Source organism: Zymoseptoria tritici, chromosome 21, assembly GCF_000219625.1.
Source record: "Zymoseptoria tritici IPO323 chromosome 21, whole genome shotgun sequence".
NCBI lineage: Eukaryota > Fungi > Ascomycota > Dothideomycetes > Mycosphaerellales > Mycosphaerellaceae > Zymoseptoria > Zymoseptoria tritici.
The window spans coordinates 324839-337981 of record NC_018198.1 but is presented as its reverse complement, the minus strand read 5'-3'; the positions used below and the strand labels follow the sequence as shown (position 1 = coordinate 337981).

General features: G+C 52.6%; 3 protein-coding genes across 3 annotated transcripts; all 3 read left to right on the top strand.

Moving 5' to 3' along the window:
• Window positions 1-66: 66 nt before the first annotated feature.
• On the top strand, window positions 67-2784 carry MYCGRDRAFT_98120 (uncharacterized protein; the record flags this gene model as incomplete). The annotated part of the gene is made up of 2 exons (XM_003846829.1): window positions 67-996; window positions 1147-2784. 2 exons carry the CDS (start codon window positions 67-69, stop codon window positions 2782-2784), a joined length of 2568 nt encoding a protein of 855 aa, XP_003846877.1.
• Window positions 2785-5117: 2333 nt separating this feature from the next.
• On the top strand, window positions 5118-6567 carry MYCGRDRAFT_98119 (uncharacterized protein; the record flags this gene model as incomplete). Its single annotated transcript, XM_003846830.1, has 2 exons — window positions 5118-5207; window positions 5350-6567. The coding sequence occupies 2 exons, from the start codon at window positions 5118-5120 to the stop codon at window positions 6565-6567; spliced, it is 1308 nt and encodes a 435-aa protein (XP_003846878.1).
• Window positions 6568-7320: 753 nt separating this feature from the next.
• On the top strand, window positions 7321-12937 carry MYCGRDRAFT_98118 (uncharacterized protein; the record flags this gene model as incomplete). The annotated part of the gene is made up of 8 exons (XM_003846831.1): window positions 7321-8633; window positions 9452-10025; window positions 10173-10432; window positions 10625-10866; window positions 11333-11504; window positions 11814-12020; window positions 12092-12335; window positions 12407-12937. The coding sequence occupies 8 exons, from the start codon at window positions 7321-7323 to the stop codon at window positions 12935-12937; spliced, it is 3543 nt and encodes a 1180-aa protein (XP_003846879.1).
• Window positions 12938-13143: the final 206 nt, after the last annotated feature.

Below are 13143 nucleotides of genomic sequence, written 5' to 3'. Positions count from 1 at the left end.
GCCTTTGCCTCATGATATAATGATAAGAAGCCAACAACGAGGCTACACAATCTTACTCCTCACACAATGAATGTACACCGATTCGCAAATCTGAATGCAAGATACTCCATGCCGCAGACTCAAAACGACGAAAACAAAGAATCGACCACCGTCAATCCTCCTGCTACATCTGGCAACGGCGATGAGGAGCTCTCTGGCTCCAAGTCCAAGGATGACGGCAGTCAAAATGAACAAGAAACAGTGCAACATCAAGAATCAACCTCGCTGCCGTCTGAGTCTCACGAGGTGCCGCTCGCGGCAACAGAGACTTCAAGCAAGCAAAAGGTCTTCAGCATCGACGCGTCAACCAGACATGTCATGCCTTCTTCCGCACCTGTACCATCCGACGACGACTCCGAGTCGGACGGTATAGACTATGGCCCTGACTCTGACCCGGACTCGAACGTGGACGTTGGAGATCAAGCCAAGCTCAAGAAGAGGACCAAACATGAGAAACAGAAGGATCAGAAGAGATTGCAAAACAAGCGGGCGGCTGAGCAGCAGAAGATCGAGAACGATCTGAAGGCACAGCGCGAAGCCGAGGCTGCGAAGGAACGCACCGAGCAGCAGATCGAGGCGGCGGCAGAGAAAGCCAAGCTGAAGACTGCCCTCAACGAGCTGGCCATCACTTGCAAGTCGATCATGCCACCGGCCACGGCCATGAAGAAGCATCCTTTGCAGCGCATTCTCGGTGGTCCAAATGGATTCCAATACACACTGGCCGCTGACATCGACTGGACGCACCTGCGGCCGGAAGCTCAGTACTCTCACAGTCGAAAATCATGGTCTGATCTTGATGAGGATGGGGATGATGTCGTGTCCGAGCTCTTCAACGTCAAGCTGGATCCAACCACTGGCCCAAAAGCTCGCGAGCTGCTGAAGAAAACGCCTGGTGTTGTTGAACAGCCTCGCATGTGGAAGGATACAGACTTTTTGGATGCACTCCGGCAGGCAAGGGTGGAATGCACAAGATACTGATCAAACCATGGCAGAGATTGCATTCCGGGACATCGTCATCGGGCGCCCATAATGGCCAAGCGAAAGCGACTGACAGTGACATCTCCTACTAGCCGAAGAATCAAGCGAAACACTTCAAGGCCCTCAAAGCATCCGCACGGACAGATCGACCCGGACAAGGAATACAAGGAATACAAAGTCCGCGACATCATCGGAGAGACCAAGACAAAGTATTACGTTGATTGGGAAGACGACTCTAAAACCGGCGAACAATACGTGCCGACTTGGGAACCGAAAGACCACGTTAACGAGCTCGCCGTCGAGAGCTGGATCAGGAAGCAGGCTGCGAAATCCGAGAAGACCGGTGCTAAGGGCAAGAGCACGCTGCAAAAGTCGGCTGCGAAGAAAGTCCTCAAGGAGACGCCAGCTCCAGCACAATCAACGCCACGACGAAGACCAAAGCGAGTCATCGATAGCTCGCCGACTGATAATATCAGTTCCGTTGCCGCCAACGTGTGGCAGATACGCATCCGGCAAATCGCGCCAGAGAAGCTCGGTTATCTCACGCAAGGCAGGGGATACCAGGTCTTTCTAGACATAGTCAACCGTCCGCTGTCTTCTTCCTGGCCCGAAGGCGCAAAGTGCGTTGATCTGCTCGAGGGCTTCCAACAACGTCTCGAGCAGAATCAAAATGTCGACGTCGCCTTAGAGTTGCTCAGCATTCGAGAGAGCGTGGAGATGGGTTCCGCAACCGTCGCCGTCCAACTTCAACAGATCGCTCCCGAGTGCATCAAGAAGTGGGGTGACATGATTGAGAACATTGTCCACAACGCCGAAGTTCGTCTTGAAGATGGTGTCAACACATTCGGCATCGTTCAGTGTGAAGTAAAGCGGCTCAAGCTGCTCGTAGTTGATCTTGAGAATTTCTCCACGGAGCTTCGCGCAAGTCACAGGGAGGTCCTGGCACAGGTCCAGCAGAAGCAGCTTCTACCTCAGATCCACTACGAGCTTGAGAATGCCGCGAAGAAGTATGTGTCTGAAGCGGTTGACGACAACATGTACAAGTTTCAAAAGCAATTGGACGATTCAAAGTCCAATCTAGATGGGACACTCAAGTTTGCACAAGAATTCCAAACAGCCATGGATACCATGCATGGGCAACATATGAGCAAGATACAGTCCAAGTTTGAAGCACTTGCAGCAAACTTTCGGGCTCTGCCGCTGCCAGATGATATTCAAGCTTTCATCGACTCTGCCATTGATGGCAAGTGGTCAAAATTGGTGGCAAGCATGAATGGTAGGGAATCGCAAGACTCTCAGATCCAGCAAGAACTCGTTGCCCTCACGGCGAAGTACGACAATGCCTTCATTTTCATGAAAACGCAGAACGACTCCCTTCGCAAGAGGGTGGGCGACATGATTACGAAAGTTGAGAATTTCGAGAAGGTTCAGAACACGAGCTCGGCTGATCCAGACGAAGACTCCTTGGCCACTCAGATCGAGAAACTTCAGATGCGATGCAAGATGTTGGAAAACGTTGCCAAGAAGTCTTCGGCTCAGTCCGATGAGATCGAGAAACTTCAGGCGCGCTGCAATACACTAGAAGTGGCTGCCCAGAAGTCTCCGGCCAAGTCCATGGCTGATACCTCGATGGAGGAGCGAATGAACAAGCTGGAGGCCGTCCTCGTTAAGCAGACGGCGACCATCACCGCCCAGCAGCAGACCATTGCCCAGTTGAGCAAGTACAACAAGGACGTGGTCAAGCCATACATGGCTGGAGAGTCTTAGAATTCTCTGCGCGCCTTCCTTTGGAAGGCTCAACACCCTCTCCATCTCCTGGTACATTTTGTACCTCAACACTCATGGGTATCCTCATACCTCCCTTCCCACCACCGCTTCTGAGCGCATTCGCACTCCGATGAAGTCTCCCGGGTATTTTATGCCTCTTCGCGACACCGCTGCTGAGCGCATTTGCGCTCCTTCGATGAAGTCTATCAGACATCGCCTTGTCTCGCCATACCATGCTCATTTTGAGTGTCTCAATGCTCCATCATCGGAGTCTTACGGGTATGTCTATACATCTCTGTCGCAATCCTTGTGGGTCATCTTTTGCGCCTGTTACAAGCGAGTCTCAACGGTACCTCTGTACTTCTCCAACACATCGCTCCTGAGTATCTCTTGTATTTCTCCAAAGCAGTCTCTTGGGTAACTCTGTACCTCTCAAAAGCGGCATCTTGGGTATCTCTGTGCCTCGAGATTGCTCTCCACTTTGTCCGGCGTCATACAGACTCTGCGTCTTTCGCGACGGTGTCTTCTGCATTGCCTGCGCTGCAAGGAGGGGAAGGGTGACGCATGTCGGATGTGTTGGAGGGCATCGTGGATGGTCATGAACGTCGGAGAATGGACCTGTGGACAGATCAGCGGCTTGCTTTGGTGGAATGAGATCAGCATCAAATAGACTCATTGAAAATGTAGTTGAGAATTGACCGTTCAATGACCTGATACTGATTCCGTTTCCAAGCTTGAACAACCTGGAAGCATTGCGGATGTTGTTCCCTTGCAATGGCACGATGCGGTACGAAATATGGTCCCTTCGGCTCATTCCCCGCGGGCATGGCCGCCGCCCTCCACCTAAAACTTTGCGTGTTCTCTTATCCATACTCCTTCCGCTGCCACGACAACTCACCCTCATCACACTGGGATGACTGCGACATTCGAGACGCCATCCATCTTTTGTCGTCGTCGCCTTCTGTTGCTGTTGAGATCTGGGTGTGGAAAGCAGGCTGTCGCGCCATGGGCAGTCGTGCTATGATAATGTGGTCTCGGACTGCAACGACCGACATCATCATGGGAGGATATACAGATGCGACGGTCAAGTGCGAAAGGCTGGACATTGTCTCGAAAATACGTGAGCTGGGTTGTCAATGCGTGCTTCGAGATGTGCGGTCGGGGTGGTGAGATGTCGTTGAACTTGCGCTGGGTCGTAACTTTCTCACATGGCTCCTGGCTCACAGTCTCGAAAAGCCATGGAGCATCACATCTCCTCTTCCAGACCTTCTCTTATCCTTCCCATCACCACGCTCATCAAATACACATCGTTGCCATCAAAATGTCAACACAATACGAAGACGATAGCAACAGCGATGATGATACATGCCCAATGACATACCAAGAACTTCAAGACCTCAATAACAAGGACGTCACCGAGATGAGAACCATCACCCATGGCCTCTCTTCACTCGCGGAGATACGAGAGATTCGACGATCACGACTCTTCGACCGAAGTTCCGACTCAATCTTCCACACACGAGCCGGGCACTAAGCAAAGCCGAACAGTACCGGACTCTCAAAGTCAAGGATTCGAATCGAAGTTCCAAGGATTCTCCCCTGTATCCACTTCTGAGGACGTCGCAGCGCGACAGCCCCAAGCTAGCTCGGCTGATTCCTTGATTGCCACTGAGGACAAAGAGACCGATTAGATACAAGTTGCCGGAGCGGAAATCGAGCAGTCGACAGGCGAGGCGTCAACGAGAGAGGCCGGAGACCCGTCAGGACTAACTTAAGATGTTCACCAAGATTACCGAAACCGCCAGGGCTTTGCCGGACCTCGCTTCCGAGCTGGTGCAAAGGTCACAGGAACAGCTCGATATCACACGTGAGAGTGCTTCACGCATTGTGGCAGACGCTCAATACAAAGCCACCTCGGTGGTGAACGCGGCCACCGACAGATTGAGGCAGGTCGACCAGCGTGACAAGCAGAGCGATGCTAACTTTCTTGGCAGCAAGTTCGTCCTGGACTTCAAGAGCTTTGTCACAGGTTAAACCTACAATCAGCGTGAACTTTGTACACAGCGAGGCACCATCATTGAAAACAAGAATCAAGAGATTGCCAAGAAGGACAGGGATATTGCCGCATTGACCGAGAAGCTCAGGATGTCGCTCTCACCGTCATATGCTCCTTGCCGCTCGAAGCGAAGCTTGTACGAGTACAAATGTCGTCGTCCACGTTGGAAAGAGGCCCGTTGTGGCACGAGTTGTGCATTGGATCCCACGCCAGACCTCTCTCCCTTCGACACTCCCGTCCTCGTGATGCGCCACCAATACCGTCAATAAACGAAGCGATGTTCGCCTTGAAGTCGCTCTCCTTATACCTCTGGGGCAACTCCGAAAAGCAAAACATCGCCGAACTACCCTACGGACAGCTGTTTATCGTGCGCCTACGATCGCCCAAAGGCTACAGCGAACTCATCTTCACCGACGCGACCGCCTTCATCTTCACCGACGCGGCCGCCTTCATTCGCCGCACGAATCAAGACTACCAATACCAACTCGTCATCTAACGCGCCTACGAAGAAGGAGAAGCGGAACTACTCGAGGAAGAAGGCGCAGAGGATAACGCCGGGGACGCTGTTGGTGACAATTGCTAACGAGACCAATTCCACCTTGCAATTCACGCAAGGTGAGCATGCGGGCAAGGTTGCACTCAAGAATCAAGCGATCGACGATGCCAACAAACTCCTATCTGGGGTGCGTGCAGAGCTCTCCGCCGAACAGGACAAATCCCGCCAGCTTCAAGATACCATCGATGCTACGCCCTCACATGAGGGGACGTACAATACACTAAAACATACCCATGATCAGCTCACGGCGAAGTATAAGGAACTCGAAGGAGAGAACGAGTCTCTCAGGTATCAAGTTGATCATCGCATCGACATTGACACCTCAGAGATCCTGGCAACAAACTTTGAGCTTTCGAAAGAGAACCGGCAACTCAAACAACAAGTCATCGGCAGCATTCCTTCCTCTGCTGCGCCTTCAGGACCTCCAAGTCTGACGGTATCGCAATCGATGCCGCCAACGCCGACGAGTGGAACGCAAGCGAAACACTCTCAAAGCTATAGCTCACAATTTGTGACAAATGGGCTTGAGTCACCTCTGCCTGAGCCTCCCACGTCAGAAGTACGCCCAAATAAGAGGTCTCGCATGGAGGGTTCCCAGTCCACCGAGGAATCCCATCCCACGGAAAAGGTCCAAGGCCATACCCCCGGACAACAGAATACCAACCACATCACGACTGGCTCGAGCATGCCTGCGCGTCCCAAACGGCACGCCAAGGGACGGAGGTCTACCGTCCAAGAGTCAGACGAGAGATTAGCTGCTTCGCCGCCATCTGCACAGGATATGTTTGACGCCCTCGAGTTCTGGAGCGAAGGAGCGAGCAATCAAAGATTGCCAGCGTCGACCTGGACACAGTCATTTAAGGACATGGTCAAGCCACACCTGACAGATGTCTTCTGCGCCAACAAAAAGGCATTTTCAGCCATGATGTCCAAGAACAGCGATGTTCGGCAAGACAAAGGATTATGTGCACGGACCAAGCTTTCAAAGGTCTCTGTTCCCAATGTGGATCTCCCAGATGAAACCTGTGCAACTTGTCAAAAAGATCATCTCATCTGTGTGAGGATCCGGAACGAGTTCAGACCAATGGCTGTACCTCTTCCCGCATCACTACGTCAGGGATATCAAAGCAATGATCTGCAGTATTGGGTTCTACCCGATCTCCAGCAGTAATATCGCATACTGCCTGTTCGCAATGTTCTCTCCTGATCTGACGCTACTTGGCATTCTCAATCGATGCACTTTGCATTCACCAACTCCGATGCCACTTGGCATTCTTATTCGATACCCTTTGGCCTTCTCACTCGATGCACCCTGCATTCTCCACAGTGATGCTGTTGAGCATTCTTCAAAATGATGCGCTTTGGCATTCTCTTTGCGCTTTTCACGAGCAGTCTTGTTGTTACGAGCTGCTGAGCGTACGCCTGACGTCGGCTCGATTTGTTGGATGCCAGGAACGAAAGGGGCGTGCTTGGATTTGGCAACGGGGTCGGGCATCGATGACACCGGAACATCGTTGAGACAGTTTGCGAAGGAAGGAGGAGAGTGGCAAAGTGCTAATGAGGATGGAGAAAATATGATCAAGGTGATCTTCGGTGTCGAGACGGGAACATGCAAAGACGAGGGCTGCCATCGTGCTGCTTGAAGAGCAGAGCAGAGCAGAAATCCAGCATTGAGGGGTGCCTGGTTTGGAAATGAAGAACAAACATGAAAGGCATCAACTCTTCATCCAAAGTCAGACTCATTCCCATATCATTGTCGAGGTACTGATTAGTCAGGATGTGCATCGTGTTGTGGCCGACCGAAGAAGCTCGCGGCTAAGTTACCGCGCTAGTGAAGTCGTGTTCCACGATATGATTTCCAGCCTTCTTCACGACGGACACGCCAACACAACACATCCGACCATCGCAACATCAGAACAACAGAATGAATCAACTACCACTGGTCCTGGCGCCAGTAGCCACCCCAGTGAAGCCAACATACGTATCAGACCAACAACAAAGACTACTCGACGCATTCGGCACTGATAACGACTACTTTGCAGTGGCCGACGTCTTGCTCGAGATCGAAGCTGAAGTAGCACCCAAGACAAACGTCGCTGATCACGACGGATGTGGACCGGCCACCGACAAATACGAGTTTTTCCTCACGGCCCTCGACATCTCCCTCAAAATTCAAGGCGACAGAAATGATCCAGCTGAGGTACAGGCTTTCACGACGGGACGTGCAGCTTTCGAAGTAGAATGTTCAACGCTCCACGGAAAAAAGCGTATACGAAAAGCTGTCAATGCAATGTATGGAGGGCAAGGCAGCACGCGGACATTCTTTCACTCCGAGCTCGACCTGGAAAAGTTACGTGAGAAAGTCCTCGCGTTCACGATATTCCACCGCAACGTCGTACTTCCTGCAGCGATCGCGGCAGGGGTATCTCACATTTCCTTGCCTGGAGAATGCGGTCTTGCGATCAAAGGATACAGCAGGTGCTACGATCATTTCAAAATGGTCGATAGCCCTCTGCTATTCCAGCTGATACAGCTTATCTTCAAAACGGTTTTTCCCAAGCGTGGATTTAAGCTGTTCCAAGTCTACCTTTTCGACGTCCTGGGCGAGAACGCTGCGGAAGTTGGCGAGAGTATCGGTACGTTGTTCACCAACGCTTACTCTACTACTGGTGGGACAAACGTGGAGCAAGCCGGAATTTCACAAAGCAACTTTCAAGGCATGACGGTGAAGGTCTGGAAGAGTGTAATGCTCGAGGTCGCTAAATCGCCATGGAGGCCATTGGAGCAGATCGAGCGGAACATTACCAAAATGAAGGATCTTTATCGGAGTCGTGCCAAACGCGAGGCCATGGACGAACAGAACCTGCGCTACCGCGAAAGATTGAACCAAGAACGGGACCGTTTGGGCAACGCAGTGTACAATGCGGAGCTCACAATTTCATCATTGGAATCTGCGCTCGCAGGTATCCAGCAGAGTTTGCAGTACCATACTGAACAGCGAAACTTGAGCAAGGAAGAAGAAGTGGAAATTGAACGTTCATACGAGTCTCTGGACACGTTGAAGCTCACAGTGGCGGTTGCGCGCGCGACCGCCGTTCCTCCCACCGGAACGCAGCCAGATCATACGATCGAGACGTCCCAGCTCACGGAAGACGAACTGGAAGCAAAGCTAGTCACCGATGCAAGTGAGGCCATACTAGACGCTTTCCACGCCGGTTTCTTCGGTCCTGCAGAGGAGTGAGGATACGAATATTTCCGTTATCATGAGATTCCTGGATATCGACATGCAACTGGCCAACTGGCCATCAAACAAAACCTCAAGAAGTTGACCTCGTCCTTACCGCTGCGACCGAGCTACTTTCAATGCCTTCGATATCCAGCTGGCGCACCCGTGCCACTTCCATCGCGCACGAGATCCAAAAGCGTCACGAAGCATGAAAGATTGTGTCCGCAGCGCCTGTCCCGTATGGGCCATCCCGCCCACGCAGCCTACCGCTACCTTGACCGCTGTCATGTCTCTCGCAGAGTCTCATGTCAAGTGTAGCCTCCTGCTGTCTTCAATACCCAATCTGTCTTTTGCGGAATCTCCACGTCGAGCCCGCAGTCTTCATTGGTACTCGCCCTCACTGGTCTGTCTATTGCAGGCTCTCCCTCGCCGATGCGTCTGTTGCATGCTCTCCATCATTCGCTGCGCTCGCGGCTTACGATGGGCTCTCTGTCTACCACCGCAGTCTTTCCCGCCGCTGATGTGTTGGGCCTGCAGCGCGCAGGTTTCCATGAGTCTCTGCTCTTCCACACCTACGGTCTCTTCTACCGCTGACGAGTGTGGTCTTCCTTCGAAGACTCTCTAGGGTCCCTTCCTCAGTTCGTCCTCATCTCTCCCGCCAATCAGTCGGTCGTTCACAGGTTCTCCAGACTCTCCACCCCTTCGAGGCATTCCGATCACTGTTCATCTTTTTTTTGGAACCCGTATTTGGTGAATCAGGGGACTCCATCGCAGAGGGTGAAGAAGATAACGTTGTTCAGTCAATACGACCACCACGACGAGGTTACAGAGTCGACAGAGACGGCTGCACTCAGGACGTCAAAGTCGGCCCGAGCTCTTCGGACACGGAAAGCATTCAAGACACGACGGAGACTGCAGAAGCCGGGACGGATATGATGGACTTCACCATGGGCGAGGAAGCCTCACGTCTGTGGACCCAAGGACTTGCTGATACATTACCCGAGGGTCGTCCAGACAGCAACCTAGAGGCTACTCAGGTCCACCGAGATGCGACGACCGAAGAGCCCGAAGATGAAGAGGATCACAGCAATCTGGACGGCAAGTCCCAAGATTCCGAACAGCGATTTCGAGATGAAATGGAAGCTGAGTTTGCCGAGTATACCGGAAATGCTCATAGCTACCAACCTTGCGAAACGCAACAGGCATTGGGCACTTCACGCACCCACTTCATGCAAGGTTACGGCGAATTTGAGATATCTCACACTCCTCCGCCGGTTCGGCCTCTTCGATTTACCACAGATCAATACCTGCGCCAGATCGATATTGCCATCCCAACACTTTCCTTTTCCATGGCAGACTACGTGTCTGATTTCGAGGCCGCGGGTTTCACTCCGGCGATCATTGTATTGCCAGAAACCAAATTCAGAGAATGAGGGATCGTGGCATTCCAGATGAAGCAATTCGCCTACTGCAGGCCTTTCATGGCGGCACAATTATCGGCAGAGAGTGTCGATAGAATCGTCAATCATACGCTGCATACATCATCACAGCCCAGATGGGATTACGATGCATGGCTCATCCAGTTCACGGAACCCTCCCATTCAAATTGTCGATCTTCACTTCACGTCGTCCACCTACAAGCACTAACACGGACAAACATGTATTCGGAACCGCTGAGAATCATCATATATCACCTTGATGGTACCGATCACTCGACCGAGCTGCGTCGTGACCCCCGACCACGCGAGAATGGAACTCTGGACATGGCGGAGGAGACTGGCGAGTACAACGGGAAGAGGAAGGGATTGAAGTGAGACGGCAAGAGTTGAACAACGCAAAGGTGCACGGACAAGTTTTCGGAGTGATGCTTTGATGAACATGAAGAGCATGAGTGGCAGCGCTTCGACTTGAGGATGAGCACGCTGAAAAGGGAGGACGAAACTGGACAACGATCATCCACTCCACTGCCACGTCTGGAGCACGATCTGATGCTTTGCCATAGGAGCGACTTCGAATCTCAAATCGATCACCTGCATCACGGCCGTTTCCTGCTCTCGATCACCTGCAGCACGCCCATCTCCTACTCACGTCGGCGTCATCATCCGCCCATTGCGCCGCGCCTCAAATTGGGATTCAGCGAAGCCATCCGACTCATGTCTGACGGGTTGATCTGGAGAGTGCATCTTTTCGCTCCTTGCCATGCATTTGGATGTGCTGATGGCGCTGTGCTCGCGAGAGGCCAAAGTGAGCGTCCTCGATAAGACCGAGACGGCGGATTGGTCCGAATACCATGCCAATGTTATTACACTCATACTATCGACTACGACCTCACTAGTCGAGAGACCTGCACCCCAGCGGTTCACGTTCACATCACAGCGATGACCGACAAGTACAACATCCCAGCTCTTCAAACTCTTGCGAACCCGAAACTTTTAGCCGCGCTGGAATACGAGTGCTGCGCTGAGTTCCCAGGCCGAGACCGTGAAACCGCCTTGCTCTGATTCGACTACGGACCGCCGACGGGCGCGATCAGAAGAATGATTGTCGACATCATCGTTGAAGATGAGTCGCCCTGCATCAGCGACGAGCGGGAGGCTACCATGCTAGAGTATCCAGAGCTCCACGCCTCGGCACGATCACGACGGCAGTCACGACGCGGACATCTGCTCGGGTGACGCTCTTCGCTGGCCATTTCGTGGCATCTCTGCAGCCGCAGTTGCTCTGTCATATGAGTCACCGGATATTGAGGATGTCATGGCTACGGCATGTATCTCATCAAGGATACCCGAGGGATGTTCGGTTCAGAAGTCCGCAATTGATCTCTTCGAGTCTGCTCCCGATCGTTCTTCCGTGCTAGTGCCACAATTCCGCGGCTACCGGCGGTAAGAGCTTTCGCCCAGATCATGCCGACGGCCCTGCTCGAAACACAGATGCAAGAATACAATCACCGCAAGATCAAGACAGGCTGAGCAGAGAAGAGTAGGTACGCCTACGGCATCACAGTCAAAACATCATGCTTCGGCTGCTCCGTCTCCGTTCGACGAAGCTACCTCAAACTCCCCTCACACGCCACAGCCATCACAGATCCCGAGGAAGAAGAGATGGCGATTGCCGGATATTCTCTTCAACAATGGGTCACAGTCGTTCTACCTACATGATCGGGATCATTGGGCATACTACTGACTTTGAAGGAAGGAGAATATCGACCGGCTAAGTCGTGAGGAGTCGCTCGAAACAAAACCCGAGCCAGGAGCAGACCACTGTCGAATGATCTGCAACGAGCTGTGGTCTGGAGAGACGCCGCCTACGTGCCTCTTGTCGCTCCTTGCTTTTAACGTGGAGTTCTCCGACGACAGCAAGACCTGCATCAACAAAAAGCTCACCAACGACAAGACTCTGTCTGATGAGGCAACTCCCGCCGAAGTGCCACCATCTCTCTGCCAGCCAATTCCTCCACTTCTTTTAACAGCCAGATCCGGCACCAAGCCATCGAAGTTCTCCTCTTTCCCGTCATTCTGATGTCGACCAGCACAACTGCCTTGATCAGCTTCTTGCGCCTCGTACCTTGCGAACTCGTCGAACTCATCCAACACGTCCGCCTCAGCGTGCCACAAGTGGACGAAGCCTCGCGGCAAATCAGCGGAACCTTCTGGGATGACATCGAACGGAATCGGATTCATGCAGGCGAGCAGCTGAAGATCTCGTTAAATGAGGTAGGAACTAAGGGACTTGTGGAGGCTGCCATGGTGGTGATTGCACAAGCTCGAGAAACACACACGTGCAGACTCTAACAATCCGCAAGCACAAGACCTCCATCGTTCTCACTCGCTGCTTGAGCCAGTCCAGATACGCTGACCTTGAGATCAGCGCCCACGACAAGGTCCTTCTGCTCCCTCGCCTGGCCGTCTGCAGCGCCGCCTTCCACGTGCCACTCACAACCGTCACCCACAACCTTCCCTCACGACCTTCACCGCAGTCCTCCACCACAAGCCACTTCACCACAGGCCTGCTCGCCACGCTCTCCTTCAACACGTTCTCCAACATCCTTCACCGACAAGCCGTTTTGCGCGGTCACTCTTACCATGGCGACAAAGTCCTATGTTTCGATCGAATACAACCAAGAAGAAATCAAAACAAACGTGAGCTCAAAAGCACTCCCGAAGAGTTGAGGGTTATCGGACATACTTGGAGCACGGGCAATGTAACCCTCCAATCCATCCCCTGTCGCGAGGCAGAAGCAGCGATGAACGCAGTGTGTTTGGCCAACTCCAGAACTGACGTCGTCGAGGAGGACCACACGTTCGCCACAGAATGAGAATCATTCGTCAGCACTCCCAGGTAACATCGTCGCAAACGTCTTCTCTCAACATTTCTCGATAACAATGACTGACTCACTTTTGCAAGCAGACTCCGGCTAACAGCCCCCTCGCGAGCCTCGAAAACGAATACCCCAACACCATCGAATAATACATGCGCCGCAAGCAGGACGATTGCTACCGATCTCGACGAAAGCCGCGAGCT